The 23,769-nt window shown below is 35.9% G+C and overlaps 10 protein-coding genes across 10 annotated transcripts; 6 read left to right on the forward strand and 4 right to left on the reverse strand.

The window, feature by feature from the left end:
* Positions 1 to 1,264: 1,264 nt before the first annotated feature.
* On the forward strand, positions 1,265 to 3,796 carry EV154DRAFT_48903 (uncharacterized protein). The gene has a single exon (XM_051599235.1). It carries the CDS (start codon positions 1,589 to 1,591, stop codon positions 3,560 to 3,562), a length of 1,974 nt encoding a protein of 657 aa, XP_051461388.1. The 5' UTR covers positions 1,265 to 1,588; the 3' UTR covers positions 3,563 to 3,796.
* Positions 3,797 to 4,029: 233 nt separating this feature from the next.
* Positions 4,030 to 5,215, forward strand: EV154DRAFT_477752 (uncharacterized protein; the record flags this gene model as incomplete). The annotated part of the gene is made up of 2 exons (XM_051598127.1): positions 4,030 to 4,402; positions 4,476 to 5,215. The coding sequence occupies 2 exons, from the start codon at positions 4,030 to 4,032 to the stop codon at positions 5,213 to 5,215; spliced, it is 1,113 nt and encodes a 370-aa protein (XP_051461389.1).
* A 110-nt stretch (positions 5,216 to 5,325) lies between these two features.
* Positions 5,326 to 6,428, forward strand: EV154DRAFT_458402 (vacuolar import and degradation protein-domain-containing protein; the record flags this gene model as incomplete). Its single annotated transcript, XM_051597444.1, has 5 exons — positions 5,326 to 5,580; positions 5,653 to 5,730; positions 5,795 to 5,884; positions 5,960 to 6,192; positions 6,268 to 6,428. 5 exons carry the CDS (start codon positions 5,326 to 5,328, stop codon positions 6,329 to 6,331), a joined length of 720 nt encoding a protein of 239 aa, XP_051461390.1. The 3' UTR covers positions 6,332 to 6,428.
* A 1,679-nt stretch (positions 6,429 to 8,107) lies between these two features.
* EV154DRAFT_548564 (uncharacterized protein) lies at positions 8,108 to 11,182 on the forward strand (the record flags this gene model as incomplete). Its single annotated transcript, XM_051604810.1, has 7 exons — positions 8,108 to 8,147; positions 8,343 to 8,504; positions 8,609 to 8,712; positions 8,772 to 9,129; positions 9,305 to 9,357; positions 9,391 to 9,488; positions 9,652 to 11,182. 7 exons carry the CDS (start codon positions 8,108 to 8,110, stop codon positions 11,180 to 11,182), a joined length of 2,346 nt encoding a protein of 781 aa, XP_051461391.1.
* An 88-nt stretch (positions 11,183 to 11,270) lies between these two features.
* Positions 11,271 to 12,805, reverse strand: EV154DRAFT_477755 (uncharacterized protein; the record flags this gene model as incomplete). The annotated part of the gene is made up of 4 exons (XM_051598128.1): positions 11,271 to 11,431; positions 11,464 to 11,578; positions 12,223 to 12,731; positions 12,796 to 12,805. 4 exons carry the CDS (start codon positions 12,803 to 12,805, stop codon positions 11,271 to 11,273), a joined length of 795 nt encoding a protein of 264 aa, XP_051461392.1.
* Positions 12,806 to 13,962: 1,157 nt separating this feature from the next.
* EV154DRAFT_496621 (uncharacterized protein) lies at positions 13,963 to 14,165 on the forward strand. Its single transcript, XM_051600168.1, has one exon. It carries the CDS (start codon positions 13,991 to 13,993, stop codon positions 14,156 to 14,158), a length of 168 nt encoding a protein of 55 aa, XP_051461393.1. The 5' UTR covers positions 13,963 to 13,990; the 3' UTR covers positions 14,159 to 14,165.
* A 610-nt stretch (positions 14,166 to 14,775) lies between these two features.
* On the reverse strand, positions 14,776 to 16,932 carry EV154DRAFT_477757 (uncharacterized protein; the record flags this gene model as incomplete). The annotated part of the gene is made up of 4 exons (XM_051598129.1): positions 14,776 to 15,275; positions 15,336 to 16,304; positions 16,359 to 16,472; positions 16,782 to 16,932. 4 exons carry the CDS (start codon positions 16,930 to 16,932, stop codon positions 14,776 to 14,778), a joined length of 1,734 nt encoding a protein of 577 aa, XP_051461394.1.
* Positions 16,933 to 17,103: 171 nt separating this feature from the next.
* EV154DRAFT_496632 (interferon-inducible GTPase-domain-containing protein) lies at positions 17,104 to 18,846 on the forward strand. Its single transcript, XM_051600169.1, has 4 exons — positions 17,104 to 17,591; positions 17,654 to 17,829; positions 17,905 to 18,137; positions 18,228 to 18,846. The coding sequence occupies exons 1-4, from the start codon at positions 17,369 to 17,371 to the stop codon at positions 18,685 to 18,687; spliced, it is 1,092 nt and encodes a 363-aa protein (XP_051461395.1). The 5' UTR covers positions 17,104 to 17,368; the 3' UTR covers positions 18,688 to 18,846.
* EV154DRAFT_496634 (NADH dehydrogenase 1 alpha subcomplex assembly factor 3) lies at positions 18,226 to 19,446 on the reverse strand. The gene is made up of 2 exons (XM_051600170.1): positions 18,855 to 19,446; positions 18,226 to 18,770 (listed from the first exon to the last, which is right to left on the reverse strand). The coding sequence occupies exons 1-2, from the start codon at positions 19,380 to 19,382 to the stop codon at positions 18,684 to 18,686; spliced, it is 615 nt and encodes a 204-aa protein (XP_051461396.1). The 5' UTR covers positions 19,383 to 19,446; the 3' UTR covers positions 18,226 to 18,683.
* EV154DRAFT_496635 (uncharacterized protein) lies at positions 19,447 to 22,414 on the reverse strand. The gene is made up of 8 exons (XM_051600171.1): positions 22,099 to 22,414; positions 21,910 to 22,024; positions 21,428 to 21,823; positions 21,291 to 21,362; positions 21,018 to 21,220; positions 20,362 to 20,957; positions 20,153 to 20,289; positions 19,447 to 20,083 (listed from the first exon to the last, which is right to left on the reverse strand). Exons 1-8 carry the CDS (start codon positions 22,261 to 22,263, stop codon positions 19,542 to 19,544), a joined length of 2,226 nt encoding a protein of 741 aa, XP_051461397.1. The 5' UTR covers positions 22,264 to 22,414; the 3' UTR covers positions 19,447 to 19,541.
* Positions 22,415 to 23,769: the final 1,355 nt, after the last annotated feature.

Genomic DNA, 23,769 nt, shown 5'->3' on the forward strand with positions numbered 1-23,769 from the left:
GTTGAAAAGTCACCTGAAACTCTTTTTTTTTTCTTTTGCCTTTACAAAGAACCCCCTCGAATATGATGATCCCCGCCTAAATTTTTTCTTTTGGGTCAGAAAATAAAAAGACATTGTAGTATGTATCATCATTTCATAAACCATAAAAAAACAACCTCCTTTATCTGTCCAATAATAATAAACACAGGTACCCCCCCCCCTTCTTTTTTGCGCAAAAACTATGTATATCTCGGTCCCGGTTTAGGTCAAGCTTTTTCGGTATGCATCTCTTATTTGTAGTACGTACCATCATAACAACAACAATAAAGAAAAAGAAAAAAAATAGTGCCCTTGTCATTATACGTAATTAGTATGCTTTTCTTACATTTCCAAATAAAAAAAAGTGATACGGGAAAGAAAGATCTGCATGTTGCTTAGTGATACTAAATAAGTGATCGACAAAAAAGTTTTTTTTTTGGAGAAAGAGAGTCTGTCTCGGCGGTGTGTTTATCTAATGATGTTTTATTATTGCCCATGACTTGTATACAAACACTGCATAATTTTTAATATAAATTACATCCTCATTTGTCCCGACTAAAAGACGAACGATAAAAAAAGTATAAAAAAAATAAAAAAAATTAATATATACATTTTATCGTCAAGACATACACAAAGGGGGTTTAGATACATTAATGATTGTTAGAAAGGGGTAGGAGACATTTTCTTAATATGGTCATATCATTTATAAAGAAGAAAACACCTTACACCTTCTTTTTTTTCTTACTACCCGATCTTTCTTCATTTCTTTCTTTCTTTTCTGCATTCTTCATAATTCAGTACTTCTTGTCAAAAACATAGATAGAGAGAAGGAGAAAGAGAGATATGCAAATGACGCTATCCTTCATGTAATAAAAAATTGATCGTCATACCAGACAAGCCCCAAACATTCATAAACGAAAGTTTACCAAACAACAGATACACAATCAAAATAACTCACGGGCTAGAACCAACCCCTTTGCTCGTTCTATAGAGAAAGGAATGAATCTTTGCTATAGCTCCATAAAAAAAAAAAAAAAAAAAAAAAAAAAAAAAAAAAAAGTGAAATAGTGACCCCAAACAGGCACATTTTATGCGGTATGATGAGCAGGAATATGTAATTTAGAAGTTCACACGCTCTTAGGCGTAACTTTCTTTTTGGAGTTGGGAACAAATCCCAAGTATGTTTGAATAGACAACACTTGGATTCTTCTTTTTTCTGACTTATATGGGGCTAAACGGATGAAACGGGATGGAGTTTAAAGCTTAATTTGTATATTAAAAAAAAAAAAAAGAATCTGGGGTATCGAGTCGTACAATGATTTCTGATAATGCGCACACACTCACTCTTCTGGCGCACACCCATGAGCATATTTATATAACTACTGGCACTCCCCATCCCAAAGCTTTTCTCTTTTAACGTCTTCTTCTTTAAACCATGGATGTCTTTTTATTTTTCCCTGAGAAACTGTGCTACATTATATAAATATATATATTTTGTTGACTTTTGTCCCCTCATATTTTGAGTTCCCTCCTCTTTTTCTTTTTTTTTTTTAAAAAAAACCGCCCAAGAATGACAAAGACTTGCAACATTAATAACATACCTGCAGAGATCTGGGAAAGCATCTTTGACAAATTACCGACTTGCAGCCAAAATGAATGTCAACGAGTGTGTCAACGTTGGTATTTACCAGCACAACGTTCGTTTCTAGAACATGTGGTGTTAGCTAGCTATCTAGAAGTGGAAAAGTTTATCTCTTGCTTCATGAGGTTTGGCACAGCTGCTTCGTTTGGCTCTGTGAAGACCATTCGGATCGGATCCACCTATACCACACCCGATCGAGCTCGTCATTTACTCGAATCCAACGCCATTGAAACCCTCATTCATCATTTCCCCCACGTCGTGGAGCTAGTCATTTCAGGCAACTGTATCGACCTCGACTATTTCCTTAAAAGAGATATTGTTAAAGCAATGTCAACCATGTGGCCTCATCTCCAAGTATTTCGTGTGGACTCTGGTTGGCTTCACCCTGATAAACGAAAGATTTATTTACAGACCAATTACAGTCTGCGTAAAGGCATCAGCCAATTGACCCTGTACGAGCATAACGATGTGACCCACTCCATGGGTGGTTTAGAAGCCTACCTCACCTCCTTTCCCAACCTACAAAAGATCAAGGTTGTCTCCAGAGAGATATGCAACCTGGAATCATGTCTACCCATCATACAACACTGCCAACGTTTACACGCCTTGGACGTCTATGTCACAAGAGAAGATGCACGATCACTTCTAGACCGTTTCTTTACCCAAAACCCACAGACAGATCCCACTCGCTTCCAACAAAAATTAATCGCTTTACAGTCCTTAAAGATCACTATGGCTTGCTTCTGTACATTTGCTATCGAGTTCATCATTCATCATTTATTCGGCTTACGCGATTTGACGGTGGGTGTGAATCGTATCAATGTAGAAGAATGGACCGAGATACAGAAATACACCTTTAGTCATGGATTTCTTGATTTTCTATGTGAACGTAAAACGTTTACTTTCCGATCACTACAATTCAACTATAACGAAGAGAACGATTATGTGAATGAAGTCTTACACAAGCTCTATCATCAATTACCTCCTGGCCAACCTGCGAAAAGAGTCGAGAAACATGTCAATTTAATATTGAATAACAACAGTCCCGAATCAGGTGCAGATTATAATAATATGTTTAGTAATATTCGTAATTTTGTATTTGAAATGGGATCCAAACAACACAAGGATCTCTTGATACGAACAGCTTCTTTTACGCATTTCATTCAACATGAAGGTGGATTACGAAACAAATCATTGAAATATTTAGGCCATATGGACAGTATCCTGCAAGATATCACTCGTCTAACATTTGATGCTTATGGGATGTGGGTCTTGATTCATGTCGTACCCAAGATATTCCAAGATACCATTCAACAATTTCCAAACCTACAACAAGTCACAGTTCATCTCTCACGAAACTATCCTAAAAAGAACTCGTTCCTCTGCCGCGATATTACCACCGTGCATTCTCGACTGACGCACCTAGAAATCACGGCAGGAAATGCTTTACGTATTGAAGAAGACATGTTCCCGCTAGCCTCGAAATGTTTCCCATCACTTCGATACCTTTCGCTCTGGTTTCTCTCTGGCTGGTACAATAACCATACATTCACCATCGACATGCAGGATACGGAACTCGAAAGACTGCATTTGGATGTGACACCCATACGAGTTCAAACCGAGAAAATTTACAATCCGCCAAAACCCTTCTTTATTTTAAAAATAACTACACCGCAGTCCTTTTTATCCTTTCGTGTTGCCTCTGATTATCTCTCCCTGCAACCCTATGAGGAAGAGGAAGAGGCCTTGACTGTTCATCTCTTCTTTAAATCCATTTCCTTTGTCAATCTCTATCTCTATCGTAAATTCTCTGATCAGTTTAGACCTGTCTCTGTCATGGATACGAAAGACTTGATACAAACTACCGTTTGTTGTCTCGCTTCAAATCCTTCTATTCCATAAATCCGCGCTTTGACCCAGGAAAGCATACCCTCTTGTGAAACAATGAATAAAAAGGTCATTTCACCCCCCTCCCAAATCATGAGATCGCCGTTTATCTCTGTGTTCACCTATTTTTTTTATTTATATATATATATGTAATGGGGGTAGGCGGGGAGTTATGGAAATGTTAATTTTGAATAAATGTCATGTCTTTGTCTGTTTATGTGTATTGTGTACACACAGTTGACCGTGCACGTATACATATATACAAAGTGCGATATTCAACCAACTCATCATGTGATACACACATGTGGCTCTCCCAAAAAACCGCACCGCACAAAAAAAAAAAATATCGTTTTTTACCAGTAAACAAGGCTTAATTTACAACTATGAACATATAAATAACTTTTTTTCTTTTCTCGCTCTCTTTCTCCCTCTTTTTCTCTCTCTTATCCCCCCCCCTCTCCCCTTTTTTTCACACCAAACTCATGCTTTCCACTATACCCGTAGAAATTATACGAGAAATATTTTGCAGCCTATCGTTACAACATAAACATGGTTGCCTAGGACCCTGTATGTGTTGGCAATTGGATCTTTTGAGCGTTTCCATGGTATCGAGATCTTGGTACGCGATCGCCGTAGAGTTTGTCAAACATGAGGATCCTTGGTTACCACTACTAAACTACGCCAGTCATCAGCGGAACTACCCTTTTCGCTCTCGTCTCGTCAAACTTCTGGGCGAGTCCAAACTGTCCAATCTCATCTTTCATCATGCAGTGCGTCACCTCGTGATTGATTTTGCGTCATTTGACACCATACGCCGAGAAAAATCCAGAAACAACGTTATGGTCAAAAGAAAAGGTACAAGAAAAAAGAGGGGAGGGGGGGAGGGAAGATCATAAAAAACTCAGCCTTTGTTTTATATATATTATAGTTCATCATCGTCATGCATTAACGGACGTAGTGCAGTTACTGGAATTATGTACAAATATGGAAAGATTAGATATCATTTGTGATGCAGGATTTGTGAATTTGCTCTCGGGAGAACACAATTGTGTGTCATCCAGTATATCGGCGCTTCAACAGCAATTGGAAAGGAAAGGTATAAAACGGTTGGATTTGATTGGATTCAATCCGATCCAGCGGTGTCCGTGTTGTGCGGGTAGACATTGGGATAAATACTTGGCCCCCTTAATCAGTTGCCTCTGTTTGGATACGTTGGTTCTGCAGCATGTTTTACCGTCTGCCCAAGTGTTTCAGACGCTGGCTCTACAAACGAATATCAGGAAAATCGTGCTGCATAGGTCCTTGATCACGATCCCTAATACACTTGTGGATAAACAGGGACGCACCAACTCCATTAGTAGAATACCAGCTTCCTTATGGCATCAGATTACTTCGCTGGCTATCTATGAAGATATGGAGGATGCTTCAACTTGGTCGGGAAGAAAATACCTTCATGATTTACTGGACCATGTGGGTCCCCAGTTACAAGAATTTACATTACAGTTCGGGTCCAAGGAGGAAAATGAAGCCAGTCTTTCTCATCTCGCATCACCATCATCCTATACCACCACGCAAATAACAGACCCTATCTTACTTCAACTTTTGAAAAAATGCCACCTTCTTCAAATCACACTGGTCAATGTTCCTGAATACCAACCAATCAGATGATAAATAAGCCACTCCCTTTTTTTTTATGTCAGTTTTTCTAATTTTTTTTTTCTTTTTTTTTTTTTTTAACTATTTTACATTTTTTTTTTTTTTTTGCAAACAATAAAACAATGCCAATCATCTCATTAACACCTCAGGTTGAAAAATACACTTGTTGTAAAGACAGTAAAACAAAACAAGAAACAAAACGCTTCAAAGCGTCCGAACAAAATAGCCTAGTGTCTCGTAATGAAGATGACTATTGGGTGGATATTTCTGCTAGACGACTAGGAAACTCTCGTCTAGGTGCTTTATATGACGGTTCACAATTCAAAGGTGTACAGAAATGTGGTATTAATAAATACAATGTCCTCGTCGATATCAAGGTATGCCCAATGCACCCCACCCCCATGCCTTTCTTTCAATTCACCTTTATTTTATATATATTTCTTATATAGCACGTTGACTTGAAGGAGAGCAAAATTAGTGGTTATCTTAATATCGAAGGACTTACCAACGAATGTCCTCAATTAACAGTAAGAAACCCCCTCTCTTTCCTCTCATTAGAAAAAAGTAAACTCATCTCTTTGTGTACGATAGACGTTTTTCGAAGGTGAGATTATTGGACCACAGTATTCTTTTTTGACAAGAAAATGGCAAGCACAGCAGTACATTGATGCCTGTCACTGGGTAAGATATTGACAGAGATACGAGAGAGAACGAGAGAGAGAGGCATATATACTAACGAGAAAAACGTATGTATAGGGAAAATTCCCTTCCTTTGAACCGTATATTCACACCTTTAACGATGATGATTTCACCTATGATCCATTGAATAATGATTTCATCTACATGCGTTGGAAGGAACATTTTCTCGTCCCCGATCACCGTGTGAGCAATATTGACGGGGCAAGTTTTGCGGGTTTTTATTATATCTGTTATCAAAGATCCACCAACGAGATCAAGGGTTTTTACTTTTACCATAACAACGAGGAGTGGTAAAGTTTCTTCTTTTTTTTTTTTTTTTTTTTTTCTTTGCTCGTCCTGACACACCTCTTTCTCTTTTTTCACAGGTATCAACAGTTGGTTCTGCAGCATGTACAAGAACGTTCGTTTAGTAATTTTGAGTTTCGTTAAATCATCATATAAAAAAAAATAGATACCCTTTTTTTTCTTTTTTTCTTTTTTAAATAGCCCATTAAAAAAAAAGATACCATCTTTTTAATGTATGTGTAACATTTAAAAGCCCCGACTTATGCATTTATACATGTGCTGGGTAAACTATTTCCCGTGAATAGTGACTTTTTTATTGGCACATGCCACACCACGCAAAAAAGAGCTTAAGGAGTCAAAGCACAAGTTGATAGAAACTGGTCAATAAAAAAATCACAAGCGAATATTTGAGGGGGAGGTGAGAGGCTTTACAGATGTAAGAGAACAATAACGGTGTTTGAAATTTTTGACAGCTTTCTTACTATGCTTTTTTTTTATCTAGGCATAATAGACCTACTCTGTAGCAGCCTAACGTGTTACTTGTACCTTGAATTTGGAACTGATATACTAACTTAAGATGTTTAAACAGTGTCTTTGTATAACATAAAAGGGATCAAATAGAGTATTAACTCCTTGCAACACCCACTATTTATTCTCAAATTTCTTCGCCTCCACGAGGACTGGGCTGGAAGTGCTTCCACTTTGCATCATCTTCACAGCAAGATTATGATGATCTGCTTCTTACTTACGGTTAGTTAACGTGGTACGTCTTGCAGTTACTGCTGATGGGATGAGTGTAGTCAAAACAACCCAGCGTTTTCTCATATCCTTTATATCCATCCTGAGATGGATGTGTTGAGGATATCATAGATATAATAATAAAGTTAATTGTCACATCACATCAAGGATGGATAATAAATATAAAAGTTAATCATGAATCACACATTACCCCGCTTGTTCTCATCCTACCGTTGGAGTCTGTACACAGGGCACATCCCTGTGGCGAGTAAATATTTATTCTGCAAAAGCAATACAATCGAATGGGCCTGGACTATAGAATATTAATAGATCCTGAGCACAAATATTACTCTTGTTATTTGATCTTATAACTGTTGATCCCTCTGACTAATATTTATATACTCAGTATGGAAGGGCTAAATTTAAAGACATGTTGATTATTTACTATCACCAGATTATTACATCATGATCCAATAAGGCGCTTAATATTCTCCCTAGAACTATCCCAGTTCTTTATATAAATATCCATAGTTTTTCTCATAGACCATCAATAGATTTTAATACATTTTTTTTTTTGAATTTTTTTAATACGTTTTTAATTATATTTTTTCGTCCATAATAAAGTGGTATCCAAGTTCTAACAGTATCACTTTTGGTTTATGTTTTATTTTGTTCTCCATGCAAAACAAACAGATCTTTTGACTGACCCAATAAATCTATTGACCGATATTAGATAAGCTGCTCACATGTCAAGCGGATCTTAATTTTTTACCGCCCACTGGAAAACAAAACAGTCAACTTCCTTAGACGTTTCATTTATTTAGCCCACAAATAGTGCTAAACCTGTTGTAAATAGGGCTTTGAGAAATAAAATAAAATGATAAAAAGAAAAAACAGCGAGTCAAAACTAAGATCTATTTTATTCCAAAAAATTAAAAGAAAAACTAAGGTGGGCATACGCCATGCCTGCTACGATTATTTATTTTATTTTATTTTTGTTTACAAATCTTAGGCTTATTATGTAATATGATTACATATTTATGGGAAAGTTTATTCTGTTAAATGGTTCTATCAATAACTATAAAGCCATTTAATTTTTTTAAAAAATTCAGTGTATAAAAATCCGAGTCTTCGCTTTGTTTTCTTTTTTCTTTTCTCTTCATCGCTTCAATAAAAAAAAAAATGTCCACTACAAGTGAAAACGCGATTAATTTAAAGCAAGGTACTTGAGAAATAACAATAGTGCACCGGATCTTTGGTATTAACTTATCCTTTACAAATAGCCTCAAAGTTCGATACATTGCAATCAAACTTCAAAAACATATCTGAAAGAAATTTATCTTGACGTAAGTATTTTTCTTTTGAAACTGGTAGCTCTAGTTGCTTACGCCTATTTTGTTAGTTTCTTTTTATAAAGGAACGGATGCATATCAATGCAAGACCGAGCTGGAGTTCCTAAAGTCCTTAAAGGCTGCTACGGGACTCAAAAAGCAGCAAACGAACGGACTTCTCATAAATAATGAGAATGTTTTACGCCGCATGAACGCCCAAAGTTTAGAGGTGCTGAATGAAAAGCGGGGTAAGTATTGGTTACTCTTTTAGGCATTATAATCATTCTTTTATTGCTTCCTTTCTTTTCCTTTTTTTCTTCTGCGACCTAAATTTTTTCTTATGTAATTCTAGAGCCTTTGGGAACAACACAAAACAAGCTTGCTCATTTACAGCAGGAGCTGACCACTAAAGGGTTGGAAGCCCAAAAAGTGAAACCTGGTTTTCTTCGACTCAAAGTAAGTATATTAACGCGTTATCTAGTAGATACTCACCTTTCTATTATGAAATATATTAGGATACTGGTCATAATCTAGATTGGAAACTGTGTGTCACCTCATTCCAAAAATCCCAAACGGGCACTACTTTGCGCTCTTTTCAGCAAGATCATGAACAGTACGGGCATCAAAGAGTATGCCCCAGTACTTTTATGGAAGACATGAAGTTGTCATTGTTAGTAAATAAGCTTAAAGACTGTCAGGATTTAAAAGAAAAACTGGTCACTCTGAAAAAAGAAAAGAAAGCCGCTATCGAATCTACTCGGGAAGCTCAAGTCGAAAAGCAGCAATTAAAAGAGCAAATGCTTATCGTCCACAACGAACTCACAACAGCTGTTCAAGAGCGAGAACATATGGAATCAAGCTTGAAAGCTATACGTAAATCGTATCAAGTGTGATAATTTGAGTATAAAAGGGTAAGAAAATAAAAGATAAAAATAAACAAGTAAAGAAATAAGACTCTTTAATCCTTTATTATAAGTTGGAGAGTTTGTCATGATAAAAATAGAGGTCCTTTTATATTAAATCATTACTTCAATTAATTTCTGCGTAGATCGAATAAACATTTCCAGAGACTGGGAATTGTTGGATTTGAAATATGAATCAGTAACGACATGAAACATAGCTTATAAATTATAGTTATGTAAGCCTATGGTTGTATGTCCGGAATTTCCAGCAGAGAAATCATTTATCCATTTAGCAATATGTGCGATGATTGGATTACTTGATTACTCATCGTAGGTGCTAGAAGGAACCGCAGTAAATCAGCCAACCGGGGTCCAATGTAGGGTATGATTTCCAGTTAGAAGATTATGAGAACTGGTACTGTGTCTGTTATAATATCTGAAGTATATTATAACTCAAGACAGATTAAATAGTAATTGTATTCGATTTATTTAGGCGTCAAATACGACATCAAGAACTTTCCGCCTTGCATCAAGAGCACGTCGCACATACCCAAGAAAAGATATCGACTTATGAAGATACAATCAACTCAATCATTGGTGAAAGAGATAGCCTACAATTAGAAAATACTGAATTGGAAGCTGACTTAAAACAGGAAAAGGAGCATTTAGAAGAGACGACACGCCAACTAAAAGAAAAGGAAGATCATTTTAACAATCTACATCGAGACTTATTGGAGTCAAAACGAAATAACAGCTCCATCGATGCCCTTATAGAGGAACAGGACATTACAAATAATGTTCTAAAAGAAAACAAGCTGATAAAAAATCAACTGAATGAAGTGAAGCAAGAATGTGATTCCTTAAACTATGCTTTAGTGTCTACTACATACCAATTGCAATATCTTTTAAGTGATGTACAAAGACGAAAAGAGCTTACTCCTGTCGAACCCAAAGACTGTGCTGACGTATTAGGTTCTACAAAGGTAAGTCATAATCTTCCCAGCGAGAAACTTACCTATAAGGATGTCGCATCTCTGCAAGATCTTATCAAGAGCCTTACTTACGAAGTGGTGACGTTAAAGCAAGAACTACAGCAGAAGACAGATGAATTGACAAGAGAGAATACCCAGAGAAATATTGATTATGAGTCCCATAAGTCTGCCTTGGCTAGTCTTCAGAGCTCGATTAATACCCTCCAAAACGAAAGGTTGTATTTGATTCAGCAGAGAAGCAATCTACAGCAACAATCCAATCGTAAAGATTATGATTTCGAGCTCACTAAAAGAAAGTTGAGGGACCTCGAAAATAAGGTTTATGATTTTGATAAGGAAAAGATCTTCCTAGAAAGCCGACTCAAATCCACCACTGCTTCTTATAACGCTGTAAAGGAGGCTTTACATACTGAATCAGCTAGAAGGGCTCATGCAATTAATATAATAGAAGCCACCGGCAAACAGGTTAAGTATATTAATCGTAACCAAGCGCATATAGCCACATTGCTAAAAGAGCTTGAATACAAGACTGCCACTGTCGGTTCTATGCAAACTGAAGCCGGTCGATGGGCGGAACTCGAAGAAGATCTGAAAAAGAGACTACTTAATTCAGAAAGGCAATGTAAATTTTTAGCTGCTCGTGTTGAAGAACTCGTTAAGAAGGAAGATTCGAATAAAGAAAAGGAAGATATTGAAGAAGAAAAGAAGAAGTTAGAGGAAGAATTAAAAACCATGACATTTAATTACTTGACTCTTGGGGTATGTATGCATAAAAAAAAAGAGAAAGCAATGAGACTGATTTTATTACAGAAAACATACAACAACATGCTTTTCAGATTACACTCGCTTCAACAAGAAAGAGCCGTGAGTAAACAGGGGGTTAACACACACCGTCGTGTCGAAGAAGCGTTAAAGGCCTTTAACACAACTTTGAAAGGTGAATTAAAAGTCGTTCGTAGCACTTTACGAGCCAACTCTGCTGAACTTACCAGGCTTGAAGCACAAAATTCTATGGCTTTAAACAATAAATAGGGTTAGCTAATAGTCATCTTGAACTTCATGCCCGCAATCATAACTATTTTCAACGATACTATTTTGATTTTATTATATTTGATTTTATTTAAACTTTTTTCTTATCCATGAGCCTTTGACTCCTTCTGTACTTGGGTGGAGAAACACCCTCATCTTTCTCGTGTGTAAGCTTAACTCCAGTTACAACTCCCGATTCCGCTTCCACCATATTTGCTTCAACAGCTGATTCCTCTTCGATTTCTATTGTACCTACAGGGCTTCAGATGTAGATGTTGGATTACTTACTTCTGGTACTTTCAATTGTAAGGGTGTATAAGAACCAGCGACATCCTTTTCCGAGCCAGTGTCTTTTTTAATTACATCTGTTTGTGCACTGACTTCAGGCGTAGCAACAGGCTTTTAGGTGGCGTTGACATCAGATGTATTCGATTCATTATTTGTGTCAGAAATAATTATGGGCTGTTGGTTTGTGTGGCGCTAGGTGAGTCAATCACCGATTATCATCGAAATTTCAGCAGGATGTCAATAAAAAGTTCATGAAACGAGCGGTTGGATACTGTATTTAGGTAGAAAAAAGATTCGAAGTCGATCCAATTATTTTGGTTGTTTAGGCGTAGCTTACTCGATTATTATGCACGACATACTCAATTCTTCCTCTAGATTAATAGGGGTAAAGTAGCCACCATTTTATTTCTATTAGTATATTCTTAACTTATATGTTTGCCTGCATCTTATATCCCAATAGAACTCTGCTAGTGCATTCCTATATGTAATGTTAATAGTATTTATGCTTGTTTTTATGTTCAGAAAAGAAGTATCTTTAATAGCGTATAACGTTGTGTCACAATATCTCATTACTAAATGGAAAGATCCCGATTATAATATAACTATTACAGTACTTATTTTATAGGAAATCGATATCTTACGCCTATTGAGTATTAAATTATCTCCATGAAGAGGTTTAAATAAAGTACACCATGTTTACTAATGTTATATTATTTTTATTTTTCAAAAATATTTAAAATCAAAATATCGTAGACCTTCATTTCTCTGTCACAGTCTGTAAGAGTTGAATAGTTGAATTCGTTACATCCTTGAGCTTCAATTGCTAGAAATATATAATTTAAGTGCCGCAAGTGGATCAAGGCTCTGATCAACATCATAGTCATTATTAATCGCAACCTTCGGAAAAAATATACATTTCTTGGCTTAAAAGCACTGTGTGGCTGCCACCAATAGGGATTATTAACTATGGCTAGAAGTTTAATTTTAATTGATGGTGAAATTTGATCAGTACATAAAAGAATGAAGTCATCTTTTTCTGCTACTTGTAAGCAGTTTTCAATTGATGTTATTTCAATATTGTTTTGGACTTCTAAAACAATCGCAGGAAGCTCACTTGTGATCGGCGTTTGTAGTAAATAGAGAGAAGAAAGGGATTTCTTATTCCCTTTATCGACGGCAATGCATATGTATTTATCATTCCTTCCATCTAATACGGTTTTTGTCACAAGTTTGATTACAGTTGGACTTGACAAGAGGCATATCACTATATTAAAAATAAAATTAGCCTTTTTCATCAATAATCAATCATACTTATGCTGTTGAATTACCTATGTCCATTATTTTTCATCTGGAAGTAAAAGTTACAGTGGTTTTGATGCGGGTAAACGCAGTCGCGAGTACAGTGTGATGCAAAAGTTTCAAGTGATAAATAACTATGAAGTCGGTAGTCGAATAAAGTGCCGGAAGTGAGATGCAATAAATATACAGGTATTGGAAAGACTGTACTGAACTGTACAGCGGCTCCACCCCCAAAGTTCGTTTTCCAATTTCATAAATTCGCTTTTGTCGCAGCCCAAAGTTCGCTTCTTGATTGGTCAAAGTTCGTTTTTTGTAAATCACCCAAATTCGCTTTGGTGGCACCCAAAGTTCGTTTTCACGTCAGAAGAGTTCGCTTTTAAAAATTACAGGATTATGAGATAATGTTATGAGAGATAATGTTATGAGAAAAAAAAAATGTTATGAGGAAAAAAAAATGTTATGAGAAAATGTTATGAGAAAAAAAAATGTTATGAGAAAATGTTATGAGAAAATGTGATGAGAAAAAAAAATGTTATGAAAAAATGTTATGAGAAAAAAAAAATGTTATGAGGAAAAAAAAATGTTATGAGAAAATGTTATGAGAAAATGTTATCTCATAACATTATCTCATAACATTTTTTTTTCTCATAACATTTTTTCATAACATTTTTTTTTCTCATAACATTTTCTCATAACATTTTTTTTTCTCATCACATTTTCTCATAACATTTTCTCATAACATTTTTTTTTCCTCATAACATTTTTTTTTCCTCATAACATTTTTTTTTCTCATAACATTTTTTCATAACATTTTTTTTTCTCATAACATTTTTTTTTTCTCATAACATTTTTTTTTCTCATTACATTTTCTCATAACATTTTTTTTTCCTCATAACATTTTTTTTCCTCATAACATTTTTTTTTTCTCATAACATTTTTTCATAACATTTTTTTTTCTCATAACATTATCTCATAACATTTTTTTTTCTCATAACATTTTCTCATAACATTTTTTCTCTATGAATTTAGATGTTAATGCTTTGCGTTGCAAAGATTGCAATGTTGACTTTAAGACTCATTCAGAGTTAAACAATCATAATTACGGCACTCATGTGGATAAAACAAAAGTCTTTATTGGTAATGGTAAGAACTGGACATTTAAATAAAACATGACATTTTTTTTTAAAGAACAAATAGACACCATTATGGAAGTTAGCAAGGTTGATGGCAAATTTAATTGTCCTGAATGCTCAAGCAAGCTCAGTACTCCTACCACATTTAGCGCCCATCTTAAAAAAAAGCATAACGGCCACTGCGAAGCCATTTCAAACAAAACAAAGCGACGAAGCCTCGAAGATAATAACAACGATAATTCTACAACCATATCATTGAAACATCGAAAGTTACGAAGCCTGAATCTAAATTTAGATGAAATTGATTCAAATTCTGGTTCATCTGGTCCTTTATTTTCAACATCAGCTCGATGTGATAATGACATGGGAGTATTACTTGCGTCAAATGCCTTAGATCTTCCACAAACTGATCAAGAAAAAATAATAATGTTAAGCAAGATTGGAAATTGGAAATCAATAGCAGTATCGTTAGAAAATGGGAAAAAGTATTACATGCTCGCCTCTCCAGACCTCATTGAAGATATACTTGCAGAACAACCAACTGGTGTGTGGACATTACCAGGTCAAAATACCACAAAGCCATCAGATTTGGCTTAATCAAGCTCAAGCTTCATTCCATTATTCACTGGACAACAAATGCATTTCAAGAATAGTTTATTAAGGTCATGAAGCTACCACATTTGGTGAAGTATATTTAGTATTCATTAACAGGGTTTTTATTTCCTTGAACTGATAATATAATATTTACAACTTGTTTTTACAATTCAATTTTTGTTCGTATCAATGCAAATCAAAGATATAAGATGAAATACATTAAAGAAACAACCCAATAAAATAATAGCGGTATACCGTAGTGATGATTTCTTATATAGGGTATTATTTACGCTGAAGTGTTGTAAAATTACTGTTCACCACTGCGTTGGCATTTTTAATAGATGTAGTCATCGAATCAGCTAAAATTGTGAGTAATTGGTTCAGTTTCATATTGTTGATGACTGCAAATGATTTCTCTTGTTGATCAATAAATTCACGGATGGTATATTTTATTGCTCCATTTTTCAATTTGCTACATAGATCATTTAGAACATCTAGTTTGATTTGGGCCAATATGCCATTGTTGATAACTGAAGTGGCGATTGTTTGAAACAGTTGAGATAGCAATTGAGATTGTGAGTCTGTTTGTTGGGAAGAATCATAGTCGCATAGGGTCCAAATCGTGTAAGGTCTGTAGGAAATATCATATGCAAATGTACTGGATGAACGACATAAAGTATATGTGGATAAACAATGAAATTTTGATCTGAGTTGTCTAAGTTGATAGAAGTAATTTCCTACATCAATACTGGTTGTTGAGTCATCCTTCGCTAACACTTTTCCTTATCTTAATGATTCCATATTGAGATAAATTTTTGTATCGTGTGTTGCAGTGAAATTACTGGTGGTTGGTCCTAGTTCCACAATATTCTTTGTTATTGAGTTTTTGTCTATGCGTATACTTGAGGTCACCAACAGATTACTGACCGTTGTGCCAATTTTTAGTTTGGTTGCTCCGTCTTCGTGAGTGGTAATAATATTAATCCATCCGTAATTTGGTTGTTTTTTGGGAAAAGAGGATGTATTCATTGCAGTTCCAATTCTGCGCTCATGGTGTGCATCAACGGTCTTCGATCTTCCATATGATTCTATGCAATTCAAGAGTAATGCTGATGTCTTATTCACTAGGATTGCCCCAGCAAAAATTTGCGAGGTGACATACCTAAGCTGAGGAAAGAAAGTCCAATCCTGGTTTATTAACTCTGTAACTTCCATTGTAAGCTCCACGTATTTTTGATCAAATAAGTGGTTATAGAGTGGACTTGTATTTATAATATGATCCAGAAGGCTGTCAACGCTTGAGGATGAAGAGTTTTGTATGACTGTTGTATCGGCTGCTGGAAGGGTCCAAGAACCAGAAGGTTGATCGGTTAGCACATCACTTATGCTGTCTGACGATTTTAGAAAATGATAAGTTTTACCACTTCCACCCACTATGGATATTGGTTCCAAATTTCCAATTCTTGCCAACATTATAGAATTCTCTTTTTCACGAGTTGACCCTAAAGATGTACCAGATGCCAACAATATAGCAGTGTTTTTATCAAGAGCTTTTGGAGATCGAGATGAATCAATTTCATCTAAATTTAGATTCAGGCTTTGTAACTTTCGATGTTTCAATGATATGGTTGTAGAATTATCGTTGTTATTATCTTCGAGGCTTCGTCGCTTTGTTTTGTTTGAAATGGCTTCGCAGTGGCCGTTATGCTTTTTTTTAAGATGGGCGCTAAATGTGGTAGGAGTACTGAGCTTGCTTGAGCATTCAGGACAATTAAATTTGCCATCAACCTTGCTAACTTCCATAATGGTGTCTATTTGTTCTTTAAAAAAAAATGTCATGTTTTATTTAAATGTCCAGTTCTTACCATTACCAATAAAGACTTTTGTTTTATCCACATGAGTGCCGTAATTATGATTGTTTAACTCTGAATGAGTCTTAAAGTCAACATTGCAATCTTTGCAACGCAAAGCATTAACATCTAAATTCATAGAGAAAAAATGTTATGAGAAAATGTTATGAGAAAAAAAAATGTTATGAGATAATGTTATGAGATAATATGTTGTGACTTTTTTTTCATAACATTTTTTTTTTCTCATAACATTTTCTCATAACATTTTTTTTTCCTCATAACATTTTTTTTTCTCATAACATTTTTTCATAACATTTTTTTTTCTCATAACATTTTCTCATAACATTTTTTTTTCTCATAACATTTTCTCATAACATTTTTTTTTCTCATAACATTTTCTCATTACATTTTCTCATAACATTTTTTTTTCCTCATAACATTTTTTTTTTCTCATAACATTATCTCTCATAACATTATCTCTCATAACATTATCTCTCATAACATTATCTCTCATAACATTATCTCTCATAACATTATCTCTCATAACATTATCTCTCATAACATTATCTCTCATAACATTATCTCTCATAACATTATCTCATAATCCTGTAATTTTTAAAAGCGAACTCTTCTGACGTGAAAACGAACTTTGGGTGCCACCAAAGCGAATTTGGGTGATTTACAAAAAACGAACTTTGACCAATCAAGAAGCGAACTTTGGGCTGCGACAAAAGCGAATTTATGAAATTGGAAAACGAACTTTGGGGGTGGAGCCGCTGTATTACAGGTTTGTCTCCTTTTAGCAATTCCACAAAAAAACCCATGACACAAAAATTCCACTCACGTTACCTGTACTTTTCCAAAATCACAGCACTTTCATATGTTAATCATCCCCCTCTCCTCTCTTCCGTCAACTCCTTTTTTTTTTTTTCATATTTAAACATTTCTATTTTTTCCCCCTCTCCTTACCCTTTTTTCATCTTTTTACTGTTAAATGTTTCACATAAAACAATAAATAAATAAAAATGGGTCAAGCAGCTTCTCTTACATTAGGCGATAAATCCAACATTTTATACGATATTGACGATTTTTCAGGTCGATTTCATAAAGCCACACTCTCTACTATATCCGTTCCCATGGTGATTGTTGCCTTTCCTATCCTCAACGCCTATAAATTTAGCGAAACAGAGTACACCGGTGTTAAAGTTGTCGATAGTACCATTGGCGGTCTACTCGGTGTCGTTGGATGTAAAATTATTTAAAAGAAAACCTATCATAGCTTCTTAACACGCCTAATACATTTTTTTTAGGGCCGCTGTCACCGTTTTTAGCATTTTGGTCAGCATATCAAAGAATATTCACTGAAGCACCCTCCAAATCGTCCGAGGTATCGGAAGAAACCAAGTTGCAAGTGCGGAGAGCGATGGGATTAGATTGTGATCATTTCTATAACGTCGCCGTAGTGGGTGCCGCAGGCACAGGCAAGGTACAAACACAAACTCCGCAAAAAAATTATTTTAAGAAAAAAAAAAATATGCTAAAAAAAAAAAAAAAATGATAGAGTTCATTAGTGAATGGGATCTTGGGATACAACGACAATGATAAATATGCTGCCGCGATAAATGAAGCATCTGGCAGTTCGAGTGAACCACGCGGTTATCGACATCCGGATTTACGCAGTATGGTATTATGGGATATGCCTGGTGCGGGTACTGCTGGTAGTCGAGAAACGAGTTACTTTGAAGATAATTATCTCATGGCATTTGATTCCTTGATCATTGTTACAGCGGAAAGGTATGTATCACATCATCCCACATGCGGTGATCCCGAAAATAAATAAATAAAAAAAGATCGTGTGAATATGGACTGATATAGAAATTTTAGATTACAAGCGATTGATCTCGTCATTGCATCCAAAGCACAAGCACATCACATTCCTGTTTTATTTGTCCGAAATCGATGTGATGAATCACTGCAGTCAAAAATTGATCGATTGAAACAAGAAAAAGATACAGATGTGAATACAGTGTGGGCGAAAGCGGTTGGCGAATTAGTGAAAGAAGTGAGACGCACTGTATTTCGACAACTCAAGGAGAACAAGATTAGTGCCAAACGTTTATTTTTATTAAGTGCTTGGAGTTTACGTGATCTCATGTCTACCGTGAACCACCCGGCGGGCTATCTGAAACAAGACGTGAGGTTAATTGATGAACAGAGGTTTATTCAGGCTTTAATGGATGCAGTTTTAAAAAAGAGAAAGAGTAGAAAATCTTTTTCCAATGGCAAATGTAGGCCAACTGTCGTCAAAAATGGTATCACCGCTCCTGTCATCGTCAGACCTTAGGCTTTTTCTTCAAGTGGTAACAACGCGGCTGCCACTCGTCTTCCTTCTTCTGCCAATACATTATACGTTGCTGCCGCATGTTTCTTTTTGTATATATATCTTATTTGTTAATACCCTCTTCCCTTCTTTGTCTTCAATAATAATAATAATAATAAAAAATACTTTACCGAATTCATTTGGTCCACTTGAATACCAAGTTTAAAGAAATATTTACGAATATGTTCAGGAATAGGTGCAAATTCTTTTCCTGTGCCAAACATGATGAGTTCAGGTCGAGGTGAGACCACCTCAAAAATCTTGAAGGTATCAATATCCCAATCCTTCATGGGTAAAAACCCAGGTGAGCGAGGTGGTGCATTCCAAAGAAAAGGTGATCCATTCAACAAGATCAAGGGTTGATCGATTTTAATATGGTTGGACAAGACAAACCCATGTTTTGTAATGACTTCAATGCCTACATTGGGTCCACGATCAAACATGTTGTGAAAAGCTGCCAACATACTACTTGGTACTGCATCAGAAGCAGGTTGTGGTACTGCTTGGTTGCTAATAGTGCTACGATCCACTTTGGCATGGTCCCAAGCATCGTCCGTATCTTGCTCGAGTTTGGACTTTTCAAAAACAACACGAGCAGATTGAAGACCTCTTGTTTGTGTTAAACGTGTCAAGCTTCTTTTAGGAAATAAACGAAGCATTTATGTATATTTATAAAGGGTGATATAGATAAATATATATATGAATATATAAATAAAAAAGAAGAGGTATGTATTACATTTTTGTGTATGGGGGTTGTGTGTGTGTATGTGTGTGTGTGTGTGTGGGGTAAACAATAATTTTTAAACAGTCCCAAATTTTTAGACATGTTTTTTACTTTGATGAACGAGTCCTTCAGCAACAGCTAACTGACCCAACTCTTCTTCGTCATCTTCCTCCTCCTCTACATCGTCAATACGAAACATACGCCTGGATGTCACATTTCTTGCCACCAGGAGCGGTTTCGTCTCTTCCCCTTCTACACTAGGTAAACTGGTCATGCCTTCAACTTTATAACCTTCAAGGCTCGTGAAACTATTAGTTCGACTTCGATTCCGACTGGAGGGTTTCGAATCCGACTCACTGACAGATCCACTTCGACTACGACCACTGATATTATTATAGAATTTGTCCAAAAAGAAGAATACATCATCTGCCATATCCGAATCTTCACTACGGCCCCAATTGAAAATATTCTTATCGTCTAACCAGTTCATGCGTGTCACTTGGTTGAAGAATCCACTGGCAATACGTGGGATTTTACTAGGTCCTGAAGTCCATGAAATACTATTCGTACTCGCTACACGACTTGGAAGTGGGCTATACATGTTGCAAGGTTGTGTTGTTGTCGAGATATAGTTTGCTAGTTAAAAAGGAAGAAAAGGTGAGTTTTTTTTGTTTTGTTTTGCACAGTCATGGAATAATTATTTACCATCAAAATCGGTAAATACTTTGGGCCCGTATTCATTAATTAACTCGGTAATACTGCTAGAGAGCTTTTCTCTGTTTTGGCGAAGCGTCTCTGCTCCACGAGGATCTAACAAGGCCATGACTGTAGGCTGAATGGACCTACACGTTTAACGAATGAATAAACCCACCCATTTTAAGAAAAAAAAATAGGCCCTACTCCTCTCAACTTACTTGAAAATATCATGGCCAATCTCACCAAACCTTAAACTAGCATATGAAACAAAGGGTAAAAGACTCCAAGTAGCTAAAGGTAAGATCCATTTCCACTTGAACTCCAAATCGGTCTGTAACACAATAACAAACATGATCAAACTATACAGCGCATATAAGGTAGGTAACAAGACCAAACCCACTAGTAACTTCCAGGTCGCCAATACATCTCTTCCAGCAATCTTGACCGAGGAACTCTTGAGTGCCGCTCGCGCCTTATTTTGGCTAATCACTTTGGCTACAATCACAACGGGTAAATTCAAGATACCGCCAGGAAAGGCCCAAAGCGCTAATATCGTCAGAATAATCACTCGTTTAATCAGTAGCCACAGGATTCTGCGTCCGTCATTGTTTGTTTTCGACACCTGATGGTCCTTGATGCCATTGTATTTCAGCACTTGGTTATAGGCCATCACACGTTGCTGCAAATCAATTACTTTGGGATCATCCTTGAACAAATTGTATCCAATCAAAAAGCGTCTATTTAAATCAACCACTTGCGAAAGATGCAGTTTTCTGTGTGCTGGTTTGTAAAGTCTTCTAGCCGCTTGGATAAGCTGCGTATGTAGAAAGGTTAGAATTTAACTTTTATGTATATATATCACACACACACGTACCATTAATGTTTCATAACTTCCAGCGTTAATAGTCACTGTTTTCAAGGCATTGTAGATACTATCTAATAAACTAGAACAAGCTTCTCTCTTTTCGTTTCCTCCCGATTTGAATTTTTGAACGAGTTCAGCAGATATGGTAATGGGATTACCAAACTCGATGACGGCACGAGACCTAAATCGATGAGCATGAAAGTAATTCAAGCCTAGACTCATAGATCAGTATCTCTGCCATAAAGTTATTTTTTTTTCTCACACTCTTTATTTATAGCTTACCGCAAGGAACAATCTTGACATCTAATCCTTCATATTTGGCCATGGCGCCCAAAGCCATCAAGGTGACACCAGCTATAAATATAGATATGAATTTTTCCCGTAATAAAATTGTGCAACGATATGGATAAAAGGTTTACCTTTTAATGGCAACATTTCAGCTCTGTCATGACTACCACCCTCGGGAAAGATGGTGATACATCTCCCATTATTTAATTCATCATGCACACACTTGTACACAGACTCTTGTTCTACATGAGGCATGATTTTATAGGCCGATCCATCGTTGGATGTCAAGATTTCCAACGCACGCAATTCTTTGAATTCTTTCTTGATAATGATCTCTGTATCCGATACCACTTGAAACACTTCGGAAACGCCACATCCTTTGGGCAACAGGATTGAATCGCGTGCTTTCAATTGACTGGTAAACTGGGTGTCGATACCAATAATACGCAATGGATCTGTCTTTCGGTTCAGTAACTGAATACGGCCTTGTCCTGGCTTGGCTAAATCTTGTGGGCGAATCACCGGGACTAATAGAAAAAAAGGTTAATTTTTTTTTCTTTTTTTTTACTCATTGACCACACATGGTTCACATGTGTATATGAATATACTTTACTAGCATTGACCATTTTGGCAAAGAAACCAATACCCTTTTGATGCATGGACTTTTCAGCAATGAGAAACGACACTCGACGACCACATTCCCGCATAAGTACAATGGGATCAACAAACTACAAGAAAGAGAGAGAAAAAAAAATGGGGTTTTAATGAGAAGAATACGAAAGTGGAGGTCTCATTTGCTTACTTGATTGACGTGTGGAGCAACTACGAATATAACAGGTCCTTCTTTAGGGATTCTATGTGCTCCTCTAGGTCGAACTTCTCGAAAGAAGATATCTAACATTAAATTAAATAACCATAGTGCTAAATCATATGTTATCTTTTGCACTATCGATTGTGTGCCAGCCATTTCTAAGTTTTTATTTGGGAAAAAAGTTGTGGGGAAACAAAAAAAAAGGGCCCACCCTCTCTTCTATTTTTTTTTTTGATTTTTAAAACTCTCCTTTTTTTCTTGTAACACGTGTTTTATTGTTCCTTCTTGACCAAATACAATAAAGGAGACTGTATCTCTCCATGTTTATTTTCAATGACTTATCTCTATACACCTGTTGAAAAAACATATAATTCGCTTTTTGACATTCCTTTGGCTTAAATTAATGTCAAATCCAACCAATAAAAATGACTCGTTGCGTATGTGGTCGTGCACGAATGGATCTTCTTCATATACCAACCTGTTTCTTCCGTGTGTGCGCTTTAGTGTAACATATGTTGTATCGTACAAAAGATTTTCTCAAGGTTACGTACAAGCAGATATTTACGTGATAGAAAAAACCTTCTCGCCGATGTTTAATAAATGATCTGGGATTTTTTTTTGGGATGCTTGTGTTCAATTTTGACACTTTAAATTCAGACAAAGCAAAAATTAATCTTCAGACGAAATAAAAATGAAAATTCAGACAAGATGTTAAAGAAAAGCTTTTTATCTGTAGAAATCATTGAGTTTTCGCCTAAACAAAAACAACCATATCCTATGTGGCGCATTGACTGTTTAGTAGAATAATAAGACGGGCGGTCGCTCACCACCGGCTCATATTTGTGTTGCCATAAATATCATGTTTTTCAAATCTATTCCCGAATATGTTACAATTGTTATAGTTTAACAAATTAAAACAAGTTTTTACTTAACTCTGCGGTTTCAAAGGTTCTTTTTATTTTCAGGTAGAACATATCTATTGTAGAGAATAGCTATGAGATGTATAACAAGGGCTAATTTGTATCAAGATAATTTATGGATGAGGTCTGAAATTCGTTTATATCAAAACTAACACCTCTGCAAGAGTTTCTCTTCTTTTCAAGATCTTATAAATTATTTCAGGAACACCAACTCTTCGTCCTTTATAATTTAGGAGGCATATATAAGAAGAAAGGATAGAAGCTATGACATTTATTCACCAGCTTACTGATGGTAGCTTACAGTGAAATCCAATAATAAGAAGTAAATGAGCGATTAAATCAACAATAATAATCATCTCCAATGATACACTGTTCAAGTCATATGAGACTCTCTGCTATTTACATTGCTTTATTATTAATCAAGATGAATCCAGGATCGAACAAGTAACCACCCCCTCAACATCGTTAAAAATCATTGTCCGCACTTATCTGATATCTTTCAACTGTCTAAATTTGAGGTGTAAACACTGTAATGGAAAATGAACACTCACAGAGCTTGTTTACAGAAAAGATGCTCTACTGTCAGATCTCACTTGTTCTGAGGTACACCTGCTGTACGAGAAACCCTTCAATCTTTTTTGCTCGGAGTTGAATACCGTGTGCTTAAGTCTATGTGCCAAGGACAACCTCCTTTTTAATATTTTTAGACTGCAAATCATCAAATCCTTCCAAGAAGCCCTTT

The sequence above is a fragment of the Mucor mucedo genome (assembly GCF_025094135.1).
Source record: "Mucor mucedo strain NRRL 3635 chromosome Unknown EV154scaffold_13, whole genome shotgun sequence".
Lineage (NCBI taxonomy): Eukaryota > Fungi > Mucoromycota > Mucoromycetes > Mucorales > Mucoraceae > Mucor > Mucor mucedo.

Excerpts from the sequence above, each read along its gene's own strand:
- EV154DRAFT_48903 (XM_051599235.1), top strand. The coding sequence starts at position 1,589 with ATGACAAAGACTTGCAACATTAATAACATACCTGCAGAGATCTGGGAA.
- EV154DRAFT_496621 (XM_051600168.1), top strand. The coding sequence starts at position 13,991 with ATGGCAAATTTAATTGTCCTGAATGCTCAAGCAAGCTCAGTACTCCTA.
- EV154DRAFT_496632 (XM_051600169.1), top strand. The coding sequence starts at position 17,369 with ATGGGTCAAGCAGCTTCTCTTACATTAGGCGATAAATCCAACATTTTA. Across the intron at positions 17,830-17,904 it reads GTGCCGCAGGCACAGGCAAG|AGTTCATTAGTGAATGGGAT; the intron begins GTACAAACACAA and ends AAAAAATGATAG. Across the intron at positions 18,138-18,227 it reads ATCATTGTTACAGCGGAAAG|ATTACAAGCGATTGATCTCG; the intron begins GTATGTATCACA and ends TAGAAATTTTAG.
- EV154DRAFT_496634 (XM_051600170.1), bottom strand. The coding sequence starts at position 19,382 with ATGCTTCGTTTATTTCCTAAAAGAAGCTTGACACGTTTAACACAAACA. Across the intron at positions 18,771-18,854 it reads AAGTGGACCAAATGAATTCG|AAACATGCGGCAGCAACGTA; the intron begins GTAAAGTATTTT and ends ATATACAAAAAG.
- EV154DRAFT_496635 (XM_051600171.1), bottom strand. The coding sequence starts at position 22,263 with ATGGCTGGCACACAATCGATAGTGCAAAAGATAACATATGATTTAGCA. Across the intron at positions 20,958-21,017 it reads GAAGTTATGAAACATTAATG|CTTATCCAAGCGGCTAGAAG; the intron begins GTACGTGTGTGT and ends CTACATACGCAG. Across the intron at positions 20,290-20,361 it reads ATTGGCCATGATATTTTCAA|GTCCATTCAGCCTACAGTCA; the intron begins GTAAGTTGAGAG and ends TTAAACGTGTAG.